Genomic DNA, 21,080 nt, shown 5'->3' on the forward strand with positions numbered 1-21,080 from the left:
CTTAGGTGTGGAGCAGCGTTGTTCCACAGCCTGCCATCCGTGGCGATGTAGTCTGTTTCCAGAAATGCGCTGTTGATGTGAATCCTCAAATGGCTGGAAATATTAACAGCTAATCCAAACCATCAGAATGGTTGGCTCCAACTCTAACAAAGAAGGATAAACAAAATCTTTCTAAACTAGGGAATAGCTTTGGATTATTTTTCTTTGCTTTTCCAACTCATCAGAGATAAGCTTTCATCACCAGAATGTTTTATTAATATTTTTCTAATTGGCTTTATTATTTTGTTATTTTGTTAATCAAGCTAATCACAAGCATAGCATCTTTATATCTGTATTACTGATTGGTTTCTTTCAAACCATGTTGACATTTCAGCTGTTTTTGAACCAAATTTTTTCTTTCTTTCTTTTGATGAAATGGGTCATGTCTTATTGGCTTCTTTGAAGACTGGCTGCCTTTTTAGGGACATTTTAATCATACTGATTGGTGTGCTTATGAAATGTATAGTGAGGACAGATTCATAGGAGGCTGGAGTGGAGAAGAAGGAAATAATTATCTGCCTAGTGTAAAATGTGTACTTGAAATGTTCTGTGTAAGCTGCCAACTATAAAAGGTCACAAAATAATGGTGTGAGCTATTTAGGAGAACACAGTTGTTTTGTGTCTAGTCTCAGCCTATGAATAGTGATATTCTCAGTGAAAAATGTCTGAGGGTGCTCACCCTGGCAGCTCCTACTTCTTGCAAGGTCCCCGTAGTCATTTCCCCAACCAATGTTGTTGGTTGTGGAATGGACCTGCCCTATTATAGTTGCAAATTGCACCTCAGCAACAACTGATTGCATTAGGGAATTTTGAAAACACAATTTTTATTATTCAAAAGTCCTGGAGGGTACAGAGCGCACCTGGGGTCACACAGTGGGGTTGGGTGTGGGGCAGCGAAACCCAGGGTTCTGCCTTTACTGGGGTGGAAGGCAGAGTGCCTAGGCTTTCACAGGTTCACTTTATTGGTGAATTCTAAAGCTAGTGTGAGAATATGACCTAGTTCTTAGCATTATTTAGGGCTTCCCTGGTGGCTCAGTGGTAAAGAATCCACCTGCCAATGTAGGAGATGCGGGTTTGATCCCTGGTTTGGGAAGATCCTCTGGAGAAGGAAATGACAACCCACTCTAGTATTCTCACCTGGAAAATCCCATGGACAGAGGAGCCTGGCGGGCTACAGTCCATGGAGTCAAAGAACAGTCGGACACAATTTAGCGACCAAACAAGTGTATTATTTTAAATGAACACTTGTAGTTGTATCTTGCTTCAAAGAAGCCATTACCCATTTCATCAAATCTAACCTAAGGTGCTTTTGAGATTGATGGTTTCTCCACCCTGCTGGAATGCAGTCAATGGAAAATTTCTTGTAACTACATCATGACATCATGGAGAAGGAAATGGCAACCCAATCCAGTACTCTTGCCTGGAAAATCCCATGGATGGGGGAGCCTGGCGGGCTGCAGTCCATGGGGTCGCAAAGACTCGGACACGACTGCGTGACTTCACTTTCTTTCTTTACATCATGACTGCCACCTGGCGGACAGTTGTTGTATGACATAATGACTGCATCCCGTTTCCCCAGATGGATGCTAATTTTAGAGGTAAAAATGAGAGAGAGAGAAAAGAGTGTACTTTAGAATTGTTGAAACAGGGTATATTTGCATAAAACATATTAATGACTAATTAATTTTTTACATAAAATTTTAATATTAGAATCTTAAGTAATGACTCTGGTTTTTAAAAATATGGCTTGATTTATTAAATCCCAGTAGATGCACAATGTTGATGAAATATCACTATTGCACAAAGGAGGTGACAGCTGCCAGTACAGCCTCACAGAAGCTGTGCTTGTTGCCTGCTGCTGCTGCTGCTAAGTCGCTTCAGTCGTGTCCGACTCTGTGCGACCCCATAGACGGCAGCCCACCAGGCTCCCTCGTCCCTGGGATTCTCCAGTCAAGAACACTGGAGTGGGTGCCTTTTACCTGTTGAGAGAAAAGGCTCTTACATCAGTATATAATTCAGTCCTGATCATCTTCCTTTTCTCTCTCTCTCTCTCTCTTTCCTTTCAGAAAATATAGATAGAAAGTTATTCACAGTCAACTTCTACTCTTTCAAATAAAAAAGTTAACAGCAGACCTCATAAGATAGATAATGGGTGCTTTTTGTCCCTCAGTGACCAAGGGACAGTCCTCAGTGTATTTCTACTGTGAACATACACGCATGCTGGCTCCTACAGGAGGTCTGGCTCCTTTACTGTTTACTAGCTGTGTGAGTCCTGCGCTTCTCTGGGTGTCGGTTTCCTTGACTGATGGATACACTCGCCCGTCCTCCCAGCTCTGAGCGACTCCTACGTGAAGCCAGTGAGGCGATGTGCAGATGCATTTCGGTGTCTATTAAAAGCTTTCTGCAAATGTATAATGAAAATGACTGAAAGAATTCTTGGAGAGTGTTTTGGCAAGTGCCTGAGGTGGTAGAAACAAAACTTCTCAATTTACATTTTTTTGACTTTTAAAATAATTTGGAACAAAATCCAAGGGTTGGATCTAAGTCTGTGTGTGGTAAAGAATTTGGCCAACTTTCAGGTTTAAAAATGATGACAGAGGACTCCAAGATGGCGTCAGTAGTACCACTGAAGGACAAGAAGCTCCTGGAAGTCAAACTAGGGGAGCTGCCAAGCTGGGTACTGATGCGGGATTTCACCACTTTAGGCATCGCTGGAGCATTTCAAAGAGGTTACTATCGGTATTACAACAAGTACGTGAATGTGAAGAGAGGGAGCATCGCGGGGCTCTCTATGATGCTGGCGGCCTACATGGTTTTCAACTACTGCCGTTCTTACAAGGAGCTCAAACACGAGCGGCTGCGCAAGTACCCCTGAAGAGGGCGCCCTCTGCATTCCTGACCATCACCTTTGCCCGGCACCCCTGAATCCTTTCATATCCTAACGGAGAATTAACATCCAGTAAAAAACGACTGGCAAAAAGCAAAAATGATGACAAGCGGTTATCTTATGGAGTGGCCGCTGACCCGCTGGCCGTGGCATTCCAGTCCTGCTCAGTGGGCAGAGCACAGGCCGCTGGGAAGCCCACCCAAGAGGAGCCTCCACTTTCTCCCGGATGTACGCTCACGTGGCAGGCACGTGGGGGCTCCCTGAGCATAAACCCCTTTCTTCAGGCAGCCAAACTTCAGAGCCCTCATGGTCTCCAAAATGAGCCCTTGAGGCTGTGGGAAGCTTGTGACTCAGGCACCCAGTGGGGAGCAGACTCAGGGCCCCTCAAAGCAGGTGAACGCTTCTGGGGCTTCCTCACTTGGGGATTCCTCTCTCCGTCTCCTCTTGATGGCCCCAAATTGGAATAATCCTCCCCAGGTCCTGACTATTTGTCTGACAGAAGGATTATAAGTGTGTGTGACCCTGGCACCGGGTGATGTAGAAAATCTGACTTCCGGGACCTGTGGGCTGCAAAAAAATCTCCTTAGGTCATGATCATGGAAAGTCGTTTTCAGCAGCAATGAAAATCATGGCTGGTTTGTATTATTTGGTAACTAGGTTAGCCTATTTACCAATTTTAGGGCAAAAACTTAAATGGACTCTATGTGCTTATGCATATAGTTAACTTTATTAAAATGTCTTTATAATGAAACTATTATATATGTGTGTATATATGTGTGTGTGTGTCATGTTCATACATCAATATAAGCATATTGACATTTATGGGAAGTTTTGATTATTGGAAGTGACTGGCAGTGGATGTACCTGAGCCATTCTTGTGCAGAATCTTCAGTCCCTGGGAACCCCAAAGAACTAAGTATGACCCAGGCAGCTGATTTAACATCCACCAGCTTGGTTACTCAGGATTTACCTGCAACTGCCCTCCAAGTAAAGTTGTCCAGGAGCCAGAGTTTGGAAAACCCCTACTGATACTTTCGGTGCCTTGAAGCCATTGGCTGAAACACAGAGAAGGTATCATAGGGTGGCTCCGGGATGTGACCCAAATGTTCTTGTTTTGCAGAGCCATTTTATTTATTTTTCAAAAAATTAGAAATACCACCTTTTTCACAACTCAGATCTGAAGGCATTTCCTTTGCAGTGGAGAAAGGAGAGGCTTCTGTCACCTGTAAGAGAAGGAACAGGCTTGACTATTCTGATGCACAGTAATTTACTTGGGGTTACAGAACATACTGGAGTGAAGCGAGAGTTCTCTGAGGGACGGCTGAGCTGAGGCTCTGCCATCTTGCCTCATCAAAGGCTGCTCTGTGAATGCCAGTGAAAGGGAGAGGGGAGGGAAGGAGGAAAGGAGGAAATTGGCAGGGTCCAAGCTTTCAGGAAGCAGGTGTCAGGTTCAACAAGAATCATTTAGTCCTACTAAAGATAATCTAGAAGGATCTTTTGGAGAAAGTGTCCTGTTTCTCAATATGTAGGAATTCTAAGCCAAGCGCAAATTGTGTCCTCTCCAGGCAGTTAGACTTGTCTGGGCAGATGGATGCATTATAGGAGCCATGTTGTTCAGGGTGAAGGCGCTTCTCTGGGAAGGTCAGTGGAGGAGGTTCAGACAGCGAGGGATGGAGAGAGAGCAAGCTGAATGTGCCTGATCCTGGCTCCTGGGCTGGTCCTCTGAAATCTGAAATCATGCCCGAGCCTTAGAGAGAGGGGAGCGGTGGGGGAGGGTGAGCAAATGCAACCAGGACTAAAGGAGCTGGGTTTGAGTTCTTTTAAATTGAAGTATAGTTGATTTACAATGTTGTTTTAGTTTCAGTTATACAGCAGAGTGATTCAGTTATATATCTATCTATATTCTTCTTCAGATTCTTTCCACTGTAAGTTGTTACAGGATGTTGAATATAGCTCCCTGTGTTATATAGTAGGTCCTTGTTGTTTATTTTATATATAGTAGTGTATATCTGTTAATCCCAAACTTCTAATTTATCCCTACCCCACTACCCTCTCTGGTAACCATATATTTGTTTTCTATGTCTGTGAGTCTATTTTAGTTTTGTATATAGCTTAATTTGCATTACTTTTTAGATTCTGCATATAAATATCATATGATATTTGTCTCTTTTTGACTTACTTCACTTAATATGATAATCTCTAGGCCCATCCATGTTGCCTCAAATGGCATTATTCCATTCTTTTTAATGACTGAGTAATAGTATGTTGTATATATATCAATCACATCTTCTTTATCCATTCATCTGTTGATGGACATGTAGGTTGCTTCCATGTCATAGTCACTATAGATAGTGCTGCTATGAACATGGGCTGCATGTATCTTTTTTGGTTAGAGTTCTCATCTTATCTGGATAATATGCCCAGGAGTTGGATTGCTGGATCATATGATAGCTCTACTTTTTAGTTTTTTAAGGACCCTCCATACTGTTCTCCATAGGAGGCTGCACCAATTTACATTCCCATCAACAGTATAAGAGGGTTCTCTTCTCTCCAACTCTCTCCAGCATTGGTTATTTGTAAACTTTTTAATGATGGCTCTTCTGAGTGTTATGAGGTTAGGGTAATCATGGTTTTGATTTGCATTTTTCTAATAATTGGGCTTCCCTGGTAGCTCAGCTGGTAAAGAATCTGCCTGCAATGCAGGAGATCCTGGTTCGAATCCTGGGTCGGAAAGATCTGCTGGAGAAGGGATAGGTTACCTACTCCAGTATTCTTAGGCTTCCCTGGTGGCTCAGCTGGTAAAGAATCCACCTGCAATGTGGGAGACCTGGGTTCGATCCCTGGGTTGGGAAGATCTCCTGGAGAAGGGAAAGGCTACCCACTCCAGTATTCTGGCCTGAAGAATTTGTCCATGGGGGCGGCAAAGAGTTGACACAACTGAGTGACTTTCACTTTTCACTTTCTAATAATTAGCAACTGTGCCTTTTCATGTGCCTATTGGCTGGTGCATATCTTCTTTGGAGAAATGTCTATTTAGGTCTTCTACCTGTTTTCTAGATTGAGGGTTTTTTTGTTTTTTTTTTAATTGAGCTGTATAAGCTGTTTGTGTGTTGTTTGTACATAAGGAGCTGTTTTTGTGAAAAGTTTTTAGCGTTCAGATGGCAAAGTGGGACACAGAGTCTGGGAGAGGGATTTTCTCCTTGTTTCCTTAGACCTGTTAAAAAGTTTAGCATCAAAAATCAACTGTGGTTAAACAGAAAAGGAATGGACTGAAAAGTCATCATTTCACAGAAATACCAGGAAGCTTGAAAGGCAGGCTAGCGGAAGGCTGGAATAAGGGAGACCAGGCATCTGCAGGCCCATAGTGATATCTTGCCAGAGAGGATATGGCTGTGACATTTTGTACAGTATCTGCTTCTCCCAGAAACTGGACATTGCTGTGCTCACTGCTGCCGCTGCTGTGGACTCCACTGTTCTTAGTGCTTTGTGTCAATAGACACCAATTAAAAAATCTGGAGTGGGAGCATCTGATTGGTTAAACCTTCATCACATACTTGCATTTTAGCTGTAAGGGAGGCTGAGTAAAGGAGTAGCTGGGCTTTCTGGCGTCTTTAAAGGGAAGTGATTTGAGCCATTGTTTTAGGAGCACACCTGCTTCTGCTTTATTGATTACGCCAAAGCCTTTGACTGTGTGAGTGAGTGAGTGACTGTGTAGATCACAACAAATTGGAAAGTTCTTCAAGAGACGGGAATACCAGGCCACTTTACCTGCCTCCTGAGAAATCTATATGCAGATCAAGAAGCAACAGTTAGAACCAGACATGGAACAACAGACTGATTCCAAATTGGGAAAGGAGTATGTCGAGGCTGTATATTGTCACCCTGCTTATTTAACTTATATGCAGAGTACATCATGTGAAATACCAGGCTGGATGAAGCACAAGCTGGAATCAAGATTGCAGGGAGAAATATCAATAATCTAAGATATGCAGATGATACCACCCTTATGGCAGAAAGTGAAGAGGAACTGAAGAGTCTCTTAATGAAAGTGAAAGAGGAGAGTGAAAAAGCTGACTTAAAACTCAACATTCAAAAAACTAAGATCATGGCATCTGGTCCCATCACCTCATGGCAAATAGATGGGCAAACAATGGAAACGGTGAGAGACTATACTTTTTTTTGGCCCCCAAATCACTGCAGATGGTGACTGCAGCCATGAAATTAGAAGATGCCTGCTTCTTGGAAGAAAAGCTATAACCAACCTAGACAGCATATTAAAAACCAAAGACATTACTTCGCTGACAAAGGTCTGTCTAGTCAAAGCTATGGTTTTTCCAGTAGTCATGTATGGATGTGAGAGTTGGACCATAAAGAAAGCTGAGTGCCAAAGAATGGTGCTTTTGAACTGTGGTGTTGGAGAAGACTCTTGAGAGTCCATTGGACTGCAAGGAGATCCAACCAATCAATTCTAAAGGAAATCAGTCCTGAATATTCATTAGAAGGACTGATGCTGAAACTTCAATACTTTCGCCACCTGATGCAAAGAACTGACTCCTTGGAAAAGACCCTGATGCTGGGAAAGATTGAAGGCAGGAGGAGAAGGGGATGACAGAGGATGAGATGGTTGGATGGCATCACCGACTCAATAGACATGAGTTTGAGCAAGCTGCAGGAGTTGGTGATGAACAAGGAAGCCTGGCGTGCTGCAGTCCATGGGGTCATAAAGAGTTGGACATGACTGAGTGACTGAATGACTTTAGGACCACCAGGGAATGGGTGAATTTACACAGGAAATAAAATATGCGTAGTCTGGAAAAGTTAGCATAAAGCCAAAGATAATGACAAACTGATTGTCAGAATAAATTTGTTTTAAGATGAATCAACCAATTACCTATTTACTTAGCTTTATGTACAAAAGGAGAGAAAAGAAAGAAAAAGTTCTAAGACAATTTGTTTTTTAACAAATATCATTTGTTTGAATAACATGGACACATGCCATTACACACTTGTCCAAACCCATAGAATGTGTAACACCAAAGGTGCACCCTAATGTAAACCACGGACTTTGAGGGATTAAAATAGGCCTCATATTTTAATCCTCATTTGTAGCAAGGGTTCCACTCTGGTGGGGATATTGATAAGGGTGCACGTGAGGGAACAATGATATATGGGAAATCTCTGTATCTTCGCTTAGTTTTGCTGTCAGCCTAAAACTGCCCTAAAAACTAAAGTTCTTAAAAATTAAAAAGTAGGGACTTTCTTGGTGGCCAGTGGATAAGAATCTGCCTGCCAGTGCAGGGGACACAATTTCAACTCCTGGTCCAGAGAGATCCCACATGCTGTGGGCCAACTAAGCCCATGCCCACAGCTCCTGAGCCTACGGGCCCACGAGCCTGTGAGTCACAGCAAGAGAAGCCACCACAATGAGAAGCCTGGGCCCCACAATGAAGAGCAGACTCCACTCTGCACAAAGCCCGCGCAAAGCAAAGAAGAGCCAGCACAGCCGAAAATAATTTTTTTTAAAACATAAATATTCCTTGGTATATGCATTTCCTTAGTATATAAAGAACTTTTTACGTAAGAAAAAGGACAATAACCTAACAGAAAAGTGAGACAAATGAACACTTAAATACCAATGGCTTAGCTCGTGAAAAGTTGTCTGATCTTGGTTGCAATTAAAGAATTGTAAATTAAAGTGGGAACGAGCTACCATTTTAAATCATTAGGATGAAGATTAAAAAGCTAGAAACCATGGAGGGATGATGAACAGTCTTCACCCACTCAAAGATCATGAAGGTATTCTCCTACATTTTCCTCCTAAGATTTGTATTTAGATCTATAATCCATCTCTAGATAACTTTTTAGTAAGATGTGAGAGCTGAAATTTAATTTTTTCTCACAGTGATATTTAATGACCCAGGGCTGTTTATTGAAAAAAAAAAAAATTTGCTCCACTGAGTCTCAGTGGTGTCTTTGTGTAAATTAATTGACACATATGTACGCATCTGTTTGTAGATTCTCTATTCTGTTCCATGGGTTTATTTGCTTTGTCAACACCTGTCTTAATCACAGTAGCTTTATAGAAAGTCTTGGGATTGGGTGATTTAATTCTTCTACATTGTTCTTCAAGTTTTGACCATCCTAGGTCCCTGAGTTTCCATGTGCTGATATTAATCAAAGTGTGTTTCTTTAAGAGAGTCATAAGTAATTCTTGTTGGTTTCTCTAGTCCAGTCTCGCAACCAGAATGTTCAGAATTGCGCATTTAAGATTGGGTTTAAGTCTACCGTTTTGCCGTTTGTTTTCTATTTGTCCCACCTAGTCTTTGTTTCCATATTTTCATTTCCTGCCCTTTTTGAATCAGTCAAGTGTATTTTTTTAATTATCATTCCACTTTATCTTCTCTGTTAGCTTTGTAGTTCTGTATTATTCTTTTGCTTGTCTACTGGTCAGGCCTCACCAAAGTGAATTTCGTATAGATCGTATTTGTTCTTCTTTCTCCTGTGTGGAATGCCGGTGCTTCTCCCCATTCAGCCCAGGTGCTACACGAGATGCTGACTCTCAGTTGAATGGGTATGACTGGTGGGGACTAGGGTAATCTCAGCCTCCCTGACCAGTTCAGAAATAAGCAGGTGACCTAACTGCAGTGACTGAGGCTAGAGGAGCGGTTTCCTGGAAGCTTCTGGGGAAGTTCTTCCTCACTCTGTTGGAGGGGGTATGGGACACCTCTTTCTCCCAGTGGGCTGGACAGAAACCAGGAAGCAGATAGTCCCTGTTATTGGAAGTCACACTCTGAGACCTAGGGCAACCAGACAGAGGATAAAGCTGAACTGTAGCCAGCAGAGTGCAGAGTCTGAAGAAATCTGGGTCTTACTTCACACACTGCTGAGCTGCTCTAAACCAGCCTTGTGGTGCACGTAACTCTGGACTTCCTCCCGTATGAACAAACACATTCACTTGTTTATTTAAACCATCTGAGGTGCATCTTTCTTTTTTTTTAAGTAACTTTTATTGGAGTATAGTTGCTTTACGATGTTGTGTTAGTTTCTACTATACAGCACAGTGAATCAGCCACACAGGTGCACATACCCTCTCCCGTTCGGACTTCCTTCCCATTGAGGTCGCCACAGGGCATTAAGAGTATATTCTCATTGTGAGGATAAATATTCTCTGTGCTATAGAGTATATTCTCACTGTGCTGAGTGCTCAGTCGCCTCAGTCGTGTCTGACTCTTTGTGACTCCATGGACTGTAGCCCGCCAGGCTCCTCTGTCCGTGGGATCCACCAGGGAAGAATACTGGAGTGGGTAGCCGTTTCCTTCTCCAGGGGATCTACCCAACCCAGAGATCAAACTCAAGTCTCCTGCATTGCAGGTGGATTCTTTACCCACTGAGCTACCTGGGAAGCCCATAGTCTCATTAGTTATCATTTTATACATAGTATCAATACTGTTGTCTTATTTTACAGCTAAAAGCCTCATAATAACAGATACAAGAAGTATATGTTACTTTTATATTCAGAAAAATAATAAAGATCGATGTTTTAAAATGCCCAACTACTAGAGATCTGACATTTGCTTCCTAAAGCCATAGAAAGAATTTTATTCCCCCAGCTCATTCCTGCTAGACAATGGGCTTTGTTATCTACTATATCACAGTGGTTTGTGGTTGGTTAATCTGTATAACATTGAGAGCCACGAGACACTGTAACCGTGACCCCAGCAGTCAGCACAAAGCTTGACATTTGTGCTGAGCTGTAAGACAATAGTGGTTGATCTATTTGATTTGTCCCCAAGTAGGAGGCTATGTGAAAGCTGACCAAGGACACCATGCTCTCTTGGAGAGGGCCCTATAACATCATCAACGTCTACAGGGCAGCATTATCTCTAAAAGAAGAACTATGCAATAGCGCAGAGTGGTTTGTTTTTTAAAGAGGGTAGTCAAGCCAAATTCTGGCTTGGCTGGGTAGATGGGCTCTTCTTTAAATACTGATACTCTACTAATGCATATATATGGAATTTGAAAGATGGTAATGATAACCCTATATGCGAGACAGAATAAGAGACACAGATGCATAGAACAGTCTTATGGACCTGAGGGAGAAGGTAAGGGTAGGACGTTCTGGGAGAATAGCATTGAAACACGTATATTATCATATGTGAAACAGAACACCATTCCATGTTTGATGCGTGAGACAAAAGCTCAGGGCTGGGGCAATGGGATGGCCCAGAGGGATGGGATGGGGAGGGAGGTGGGAGGGGGGTCCAGGAAGGGGAACACATGTAAACCCATGGCTGATTCATGTCAATGTATGGCAAAAACTACTACAATATTGTAAAGTAATTAGCCCACAACTAAAATAAATAAATTTATTTGGAATAAATAAATAAATAAATAAATACTGATACTCTGGGGACTTCCCTGGTGGTCCAGTGGTTAAGACTCCACCTACCAATGCAGGGGGTGCGGGTTCAATCCCGGGTCAGGGAGCTAATCCCGCGTCTTGCGGACAAAAAACCAAAACATAAAATAGAAGCAGTATTGTAACAAATTCAATAAAGACCTTAAAAATGGTCTGCATCAAAAAAATCTTTAAAAAAAATAACTAACACCCTGTTCCTGACACAGATGAGGGGGCCTCTAAAGGGACTCACTGAGACAGACGTGCATGCAATTGACTTACTTCTTATCGACAGCCTCCCTGGAAGAGGGGCAAACACAGTAACAGCAAGTAAGAGGAGAGAGTTTTCACACAGGCATCCATCAGGGAGGAGGGGTTACCTGGCCCTGTAGATGAACCCTGTGAGTTGGCATGGGCTCAGGAGGCCAGGGCTTCTGTCAATGCCTGTGTCTCCAGGGAAATCCTAGAACACAAAAATAACAAGATAAGCTTTTTGGTATTTCTGGGTGCCAACTTCTGTCCTGGGTGTTCAGGACTCCTTTTTATCCAAAAGGTAAGCAAGATAAGTAAACGATTATGAGGCATCAGATGTGGGCTCTGTCTTTCAGAAATGCAGGTTAATAAATGATGTTGAGTCATAACTAATAGCTTGCTGAATGACAAAGTGAATTACTCACAAAAGGTAAGATTAAGGTTTCAAAATTCTTTATTTTGTCACATAGGTTTAAAAGGGAACATGTTAATCTTTACCAAAAGTCAGGGCAGGTACCAACAGGCCAGAAAGGATAAGCTAGGTTCTTTATAGACAAAGATGGCAGTGTGAGAGGCAAATGTTAGGATGTGGTTTGAGATACATTGGTTCCACCAGCTGGGAGCTAATCTTCCTTAGAGCAGTGGTTCTCAGCTTTGACTATACATTAGAATCACCTGGAAAGCTATATGTCCCCATAAGGCATCCTAGACTGAAAAATCAGACTGGGATTTGGAGTGGGCAAGCTGCCCTTGGGACGGAACTTTCTGCCATCACTCTAAGTTTCTGGGCCCTCTGCTTCCTCTCAGGATGTCGGAGTTTCTGTTGTGTCAGCAGGAGCACTGACGCTTTGACACAGTGGAACAAGTGGCGTATGGGAAGCTCGGTGATAGACATATTCAAGACTCGAGGGGCTTCCCTGGTGGGATGAGAGGACGAGATGGTTGGATAGCATCACCAATCCAGTGGGTATGAGTCTGAGCAAACTCCAGGAGATAGTGAAGGACAGGGAAGCCTGGCGTGCTGCAGTCTGTGAGGTCGCAAAGAGTTGGACATGACGTAGCGACTCAAAAGCAACAACAAGTCTTGAACATACCTCAGTTAGTACATGACATTTTTTCGTTGAGGCATAGTTGATTTACAATGTTGTGTTAATTTCTCCTGCACATCAAAGTGATTCAGTTATACCTATATACATTCCTTTTTATATTCTTCTCCAAGCGTCTCTTATATCCTCCTGCATTGGCAGGTAGGCTTTTTACCAATAGCACCACCTGGGAAGCCCCTATCATAGGATATTGAATATACTTTTTTGTGCTATACAGTAGGACCTGTTGTTTATCCATCCTGTTTATAATAGTTTGCATCTGCTAACCCCAACCTTCCCATCCTTCCCTCCCCCAACTCCCTCCCCCTTGGCAAGCACATGTCTGTTCTCTATGTTCCTGAGTTTGTTTCATAGATAGGTTCATTTGGGTCATATTTCAGATTCCACATATAAGTGATACAATATGGTATTTTGTTCTCTTTCTGAATTACTTCTCTGTGATAATCTCTAGTCGCATCCATGTTGCTGCAAATAGCATTATTTCATTATTTTTTTCTATATGAGTAGTGTCCCATTGTCTATATGTGCCACATCTTCTTTATCCATTCACCTGAGTACATGACATTTTGAACTTGTACGGAATGAGGGGAGATGAGTTTCAGCAAAGCCATGCTTGCCTGGTATGCAGATTCACTGTGTAAGATCTGCAGGGCAGGGCAGGGCCCTGGGGCTACGCTTGTCTCCCCTGCATCCTCCAGGCCCAGTCCAAGTCAGCACAGAGCATGGGCTCGATACATGTGTGTTGAGGGGGACTGAATAGCTGTTAGGGGGAAATTTCTTGTTTCAAACACTTAACCTTTTGGAGGAGAGATGGTGAACGTAAAATCACTGAGTACCAAGAAGCTATTTAAGATACTTTTCATAAATTGATTCTGGAATATGTAATACATCTGACTATTCTCAGGGAATGTGAAGAAGGAAAATAACAGAAATATCTACAAGTTTAAGGCACTTCCCAGGTTCATAAAGTAATGTGAACAAATCTGAGTGGAGAACAATTTCACTGAGTTTATGAATAAACAATAAAACACAGGGCAAATGTATCATATAGTGGCCTGTACTCTGTTCCACAGAGAGGAAAACTCAGCAGGCAGTGAGTTTGGAATGGTCTAGTCTCAGTGTATTAATTACATACCCAATCATAGTTTCAACCCCAGAGCATAATCTCACCACTCACAGTTTTATTCTTCCCGTCATTGACATGATGGTAATGCAGGTCGATCATGATTGTGTGTACCAGCTCCTATTATATAGCTCAGAAAAGGCTTCACTGTCTGAACAGGAAAATCTACACAACAGACCATAAACCTCTGAAGTTTACTTTCATCAGAAAACATTTACATGAATATCTGTGGTTTGTACTCCTTCTCTTAACTGATTGCATCTCCTGTCTAAAGGCATACCTAAAAAAGTTCAATCATGTTACAATCCCATTCCAAATCTTTATTGCTATTTTAAAACCAAACTAAACATATTGTAAAAATTTCTAGGCAACAAAAAATGTGAACAGTTACTCCTGCCATCCTGGGTTTTATCAGTAGTATCCACTACAAAGGAGTAAGGTGATAAACTTTTGAAGATTTATTAGGTATATAAACCTGAGAAGCACTGTCACAGAGAACATTTGAATATTAAAGAGAAAGGACACTTAAGGATTTTATAATAGCCTGAGTTTGACCTACTTTTCATTCTATTTATTCTCTTTGCAACTATCAGATTTGGAAACTCTTCATTTATCACACAGAAAATCACCTAATGGATAGAAATGCATTCAATGCCACCTACTGGAAATATACATAGTGCTATTGCATGAAATATGTAAATACAGATAGCATATTCATATGCAATCAGTTTGTTCTACCAAAATATATTATAGGTTTTAACTTTTGGTATGGATAAAGAGACATGAAATGATAATGAAATTATAGGGTTTTTTTTTTATATCAGTCGCTAATTGGCATTTTAGGAGAAAATTCTAAACTACAAACTTTAAAAATCTTTATAGTTTAGTGGTTAACACCCCTATTACATCTTCCATAAAAACAACCATTTTTCAAGCTGTTGGCAATATTTTTTGAAAAGTTCAAGAATATTAAAATGACTAACCTTTTTCACTGAGTTCTCTGGTTCACAGCTTCTTTCACCGTGGAGTGAATTACGTGATCTAGTCAGGAGGAGGATATGAGAGAGGTGTTGTCACCAACTAGCATGCTCACATTAGTTTACCTCTCAGCTGATGACAGAAGAGCCGTTACAAGGGTGATGAGTTTAACCCAGGCTGGCTGTCACTGAAGTACTAAGAAGGGTCATGGCCACATAGCCTTCCTCAGGGCCATAGGAGAGGAAGGCCACCTGAGGGTTACCTAGAGAAATGCAATTTGATTCACCATATACTGTTTATTCAAGGTCCCAGACTTAGTGAAGTTACATGTTAATTTGGATATTTCTGTCTGATAGAGAAGCAATTTCTTCTGTCATTTGGGAAAAGATCCCCCGAATGACAATTCCTGCCCCTGTTGAATAACTGTCGGACTTGTACATAACCCAGCAATCTTATCCTAGCGTTGCTACAAATGCCCGGCTTCTCAAATGCTCTTGGAGTCAGTTTTCATATCTTGTTTCCTCACTGAAACAGAGCAAGACCCTATGGTCCTTGTCCCTCATGTCCTCTGCCTGCCTTTTGTCTGTGGAGAAACTTTAGCCAAAGAATAAGTTTAATCAGAGAAGTGAGAAAATGCAGACACAAAGGAAAACAGTCCAAGAATACCAATAATACCAATTCCAAGTAAATTGGTAAATACCAATACCAAGAAACCAAATAATAATAGTTTAGTCACTAAGCATAGTCAAGGACCTTTAGTTCCTTATCAAGGGCTATAAATAATATTCTGAGCCACATCCTGTGAGCTGTCTTAGATACTGGAACTCCCACAAAGTGGAAGACGTTAACTACAGGATGGCCAGACGATAGCCATGACATAAGCTGCCACAATTCTGAGAATTTGCCTCAAGAAATTGGGAACAAACAGGCCTTGGTACTGAAGAGTAATTGTACTTAAAACAATCAATATGATGCTTGTCAGACCACTCAGGACCAATTTCAAGATGACTGTCAGAGGTGACTGTACTGTTGATGTCTATAGCTCCCTCCATCTGTCTATAAAAGCTCTTGCCCAGTTTCCCACTGGTTGTAGGAGGGGGAGATGGCCTTTGGACAGGTGTTCCCCACCCCACCCACCAGCTGCCAGCATCCAAAATGAAGCACGCTTTCCTTTCCACCAATCTTACCTCTTTATTGGCTTTTGAATGGCAAGCAGCCAGACCCCTTCCATCATCAGTTGATAAGTTGAATTAAGTCTTTGTCACATGTTCATTTTACTCACATTAGAGACTCATGTAACCTTTTGAAAGTTGTATTTGATCAGTTTTGAAGGTCATCCACTGAGATGGCTGAGAGGATTAACTCGATGGAGACAAACTAAATCTATCGGCCTGCACATGTTTTCTTGGCTTTTGAAGTGAATCCTGGGTGACAACACAACTCTCTAGTTACTTTTTTCTTTTTCCACTGATATCATGTACTTGTTTTTATGTCTGGCTTGTACACCTTCAGTAAATCAATCTGAACTGAGAGTAGCAATGATGGGTTTTTGCTATTATGGTCTGACTACTTGGTGATCTCTAACGAAGACCTGTTCTCTGTTGGGTGAGAGATGACAGAGAATCCAGTTAGTAGTCTTCTACTTTGTTTTTGCTTTTTAACGAATCTGTTTGTCTACTCGCAACCTTAAATCAATTAAGAATCATGTGCTCACTGTAAGAAAAGTAACCCTAAGTTTTTGTGTTTCTAGCTCACTTCTGATTTGTAGCTAATGTGCAAAGACAGAAGTTTTCCCTCTGTGTGTCTGCATGTCTATAATTAAGAAAGGCCTTTACTTCTCATTGTGTAATAGAAATATTTTCCTAACACTAGAGGCTATTAAAAAGTGAGGTTATGATGTCTCTTAAAGGAGCACTGTTATGATTAGTTTATAAACATAGTCACTTATATGAGTCAAATATTCCTTCAAATCCCAGAAGACAAAGAAACCGAACGTCCTCTAGTATTTTGTATGCTAGAATTTTAAGAAAAATGTTTTTCTTACAGAAATTGCTAGCTTGGAAACATTTTAAGGATTCAGGTTTACATAATGACAGTCCATTTCCAGCATTACCTGGAATCTTGTTAGAACTTAACATTCTTGAGTCCCAACCCAGACTGACTGAATCAGAAACTCTGTGGGTGGGACCCAGAAATATGTATTTTAACAAGCCATTAGATGGTTCTTTTCATACTGTTCATGGGGTTCTCAAGGCAAGAATACTGAAGTGGTTTGCCATTCCCTTCTCCAAACTACCTCACAATTGCACTCATCTCACACGTTAGCAGAGTAATGCTCAAAATTCTCCAAGCCAGGCTTCAACAGTATGTGAACCGCAAAATTCCAGATATTCAAACTGAATTTAGAAAAGGCAGAGGAACCAGAGATCAAATTGCCAATATCCATTGGATAATCAAAAAGCAAGAGAATTCCAAAAAAACATCTACTTCTGCTTTATTGACTATGCCAAAGCCTTTGACTGTGTGGATCACAACAAATTGTGGAAAATTCTTCAAGAGGTGGGAATACCAGACCACCTGACCTGCCCCCTGAGAAATCTGTATGCAGGTCAAAAATCAACAGTTAGAATTGGACATGGAACAACAGACTGGTTCCAAATCAGGAAAGGAGTACGTCAAGGCTGTATATTGTCATCCTGTTTATTTAACTTATATGCAGAATACATCATGTGAAATGCCAGGCTAGATGAAGCACAACCTGGAATCAAGATTGCTGGGAGAAATATCAATAACCTCAGACATGCAAAGGACACCACCTTTATGACAGAAAGTGAAGAAAAACTAAAGAGCCTCTTGTTGAAAGTGAAAGAGGAGAGTGAAAAAGTTGGTTTAAAACTCAACATTCAGAGAACTAAGACCTTGGCATCTGGTCCCGTCACTTCATGGCAAATAGATGGGCAAACAGTGAAAACAGTGAGAGACTCTATTTTTTTGGGCTCCAAAATTACTGCAGATGGTGACCGCAGCCATGAAATTAAAAGACACTTGCTCCTTGGAAGAAAAGCTATGACCAATCTAGACAACGTATTAAAAAGCAGAGACATTACTTTGCAGACAAAGGCATGTCTAGTCAAAGCTATGGTTTTTCCAGTGGTCATGTATGGATATGTGAGTTGGACTATAAAGAAAGCTGAGTGCCAAAGAATTGGTGCTTTTGAACTGTGGTGTTGGAGGAGACTCTTGAGAGCCCCTTGGACAGCAAGGAGATCCAACCAGTCCACCCTAAAGGAAATCAATACTGAATATTCATTGGAAGGGACTGATGCTGAAACTGAAACTCCAATACTTTGGCCACCTGATGCAAAGAGCTGACTCAATGGAAGAGACCCTGATGCTGGGAAAGATTGAGGGCAGGAGAAGGGGACGACAGAGGATGAGATGGTTGGATGGCATCACCGACTTGATGGACATGAGTTTGAGCAAGATCCTGGAGTTGGTGATGGACAGGGAAGCCTGGAGTGCTGCAGTCTATGGGGTTGCAAAGAGTCAGACACTACTGAGCAACTGATCTGAACTGAACAGATGGTTCTCATATACACTAAAATTTGAGAACTAATCGATTAATCCAGGGGAAACTGCTTAGTTCAACTCACTGTTGTTGTTCAGCCTCTCAGTTGTGTCCAACTCTTTGTGACCCCATGGACTGCAGCATGCCAGGCTTCCCTGTCCTTCACCATCTCCAGAAGGTTGCTCAAATTCATGTCCACTGAATCAGTGATGCCATCCAATTATCTTGTCCTCTGTTGTCCCCTTCTCCTCCTGCCTTCAATCTTTTCCAGCAACACAGTCTTTTCTGAGGAGTCAGTTCTTCGCATCAGGTGGCCAAAGTATTGGAGTTTCAGCATCAGTCCTTCTAATGAATATTCAGGACTGATGTCCTTTAGGTTGGATCTCCTTGCTGTCCAAGGGACTCTCAAGAGTCTTCTCCAACACCACAGTTCAAAAGCATCAATTCTCAGGCGTTTAGCTTTCTTTATGGCCCAACTCTCACATCCATACATGACTACTGGAAAAACCATAGCGTTGACTAGGTGGACCTTTGTCTGCAAAGTAATGTCTCTGCCTTTTAATATGCTGTCTAGGTTTGTCATAATTTTTCTTCCAAGGAACAAGTGTCTTTTAATTTCATGGCTTCAGTCACCATCTGTAGTGATTTTGGAGCCCAAGAAAATAAAGTCTGTCACTGTTTCCATTGTTTCCCCATCTATTTGCCATGAAGTGATGGGACCAGATGCCATGATCTTCATTTTTTGAATATTGAGTTTTAAACCAGCTTTTTCATTCTCTGCTTTCACCTTCATCAAGAGGTAAAACTTTATTGTTGATTGAAAGTACCAGTTTTAATGAAGTCGCGTTAGCTTGTAGATTTCTGTCCTTAGAGATGCCAGTAATTTCTGTCCTGTGGAAAAGATTATGGTTTAAAGGTTAGGGTTTATGGCCTTGTTGGACATTAATCAGATTTATGTCTAACTCAGCAATCTTTTACTAATATTGCCTAAAATACCTAGCTCTTGAAATTAGTTTTAACATCTTACTGGTTTCCTTACCAGTTAATTAGCTGACTAACATCTTTGACAGGTGTTCAACTTAAACTTACATAATCGTAAAAGTTTTTAACCTTTTGAAAATTGGAGTGTTTGTTTTTTTTTTAATTTTTAATCTTTCCATGAAGTACATGGGATTTTAATTCTCTGACCAGGGAACAAACCCACACCCCTGCAGTGGAAGCAAGGATTCTTTTTTTTTTCTATTCAAAATGTTTGTTGTCAATATTTTGCTTTGTAGAGATAGCAGTTGTAGCATGCTTTTCTACTTTAATACTTGATGATTATTTGATCTATTTTTTTAAATTTATTTTTAATTGAAGGATAATTGCTTTATAGTGTGTTGGTTTCTACCAAACACCAACATGAATCAGCCATAGGTATATGTCCCCTCCCTGTGGAACCTCCCTCCCCATTCCACCCCTTTAGGTCATTGCAGTCCCCCGGTTTGAGTTCCCTGAGTCATACAGCAAATTCCCATTGGGAAGCGTGAATTCTTAACCACTGGATGGCCAGGGAAGTCCCTTGAAAAATTTTGCTAATGAATTTCACTCTGTGGCAGTAATGAACCCTAGTCCTGTATTAGGCACTGAGCACCTTGACAGCAGGACAGTTTTTGCTCAATATTTAACCCTCACATCAAGCAGTGTCTGGTACCTGAGCTCTAAATAAATTTTTATGCAATCAACAAACACTACCTAAAAGGTATTTAATTTTTAAAAGAGGAATTTTATAACTGGCCCTAATTATCATTCCCGTTGTTTTAATTAACTTTGTCTATTTCTTAAAGTAGTTTTCTGGGGCTTGTTATCAGGGACCCTGGGGCTAAAAGGCATAGCATTGGAAAGGGAAATTTTGTTCAAGATATCCTCTGAGATCTGTTGGTTGTCAACCTGAGTCAGACCAGGAGACAAGTGGTTATTTTAGAGTCTATCGCAGTATAGGTTTTTTGGTGCCTGTTCCATTGTGGAGAGCACCGGCAAACAATACTCAAGAGTGATGTGCCCAAATGGATCACTGGATTTTGTTACTTTATGGTTCAGCAGTAACAAATTGGCCTGCAATGCAGGAAATGCAAGAGATGTTGGCTCTATCTTGGGGTTGGGAAGATCCCTTGGAAGAGGAAATGGCAACCGGCTCCAATATTCATGCCTGGAAAATTCCATGGAGAGAGGAGCCTGGCGAGCTACAGTCTATGGGATCACAAAGAGTCAGATGTGACTGAGCGCATGTACCCACACAGACACACACACACAATATGAATAGGAACTAACACTTCATGGATACGGGCCCTTAGTAAGAAAAAGAACCAAATGGAAGGGTGAGTGGTTTTAGGTAAAATCAGTTTAAAGCATATGCCTGCCATGGGGGAAGCACTAGTACTATTTTCACATATGACTGAGCTTGCCTTTGGAGCAAACATCCATCATTTTTTTCTCCCCATGGTTTTCCTTAGGCAGACTGTGCCTCCTGCCTTCCAGGTGGTCTGGGGGAAAGGGTGGGTTGTTAAACAGTCATCCCCTTTCTCCCCTCAACTCCATACAGTGGTGCATTTATATCCAGGGGAAATGGATTTCTGCCTCCTGGAAAATTTAATCCTGAGCCCAATGATGAATGAGGGGATTTAAGCATTACCAAAGAGGCACCCAACGTGGCTGGCCATGACTTCCTGATTGAGATAGCTGGTCTAGTT

The 21,080-nt window shown here is 41.5% G+C and overlaps 1 protein-coding gene across 2 annotated transcripts; it reads left to right on the top strand.

Moving 5' to 3' along the window:
• The first annotated feature begins 2,647 nt into the window (after positions 1-2,647).
• Positions 2,648-2,965, top strand: LOC145517736 (ATP synthase F(0) complex subunit f, mitochondrial-like). 2 transcript variants are annotated; one of them, XM_081520853.1, is made up of 2 exons: positions 2,648-2,768; positions 2,886-2,957. In XM_081520853.1, the coding sequence occupies exons 1-2, from the start codon at positions 2,648-2,650 to the stop codon at positions 2,912-2,914; spliced, it is 150 nt and encodes a 49-aa protein (XP_081376979.1). In that variant the 3' UTR covers positions 2,915-2,957. The 2 variants fall into 2 exon arrangements, with proteins under 2 accessions (XP_081376979.1, XP_081376978.1); XM_081520852.1 differs by having other exon boundaries at positions 2,648-2,965.
• The last annotated feature ends 18,115 nt before the right edge of the window (positions 2,966-21,080 follow it).

Source organism: Giraffa tippelskirchi, chromosome 8 (genome assembly GCF_054371585.1).
Source record: "Giraffa tippelskirchi isolate mGirTip1 chromosome 8, T2T-mGirTip1v1.2.pri, whole genome shotgun sequence".
Lineage (NCBI taxonomy): Eukaryota > Metazoa > Chordata > Mammalia > Artiodactyla > Giraffidae > Giraffa > Giraffa tippelskirchi.

What these genes read in the sequence shown, in the direction of transcription:
- LOC145517736 (XM_081520852.1), top strand. Translation starts at nt 2,648, where the DNA reads ATGGCGTCAGTAGTACCACTGAAGGACAAGAAGCTCCTGGAAGTCAAA.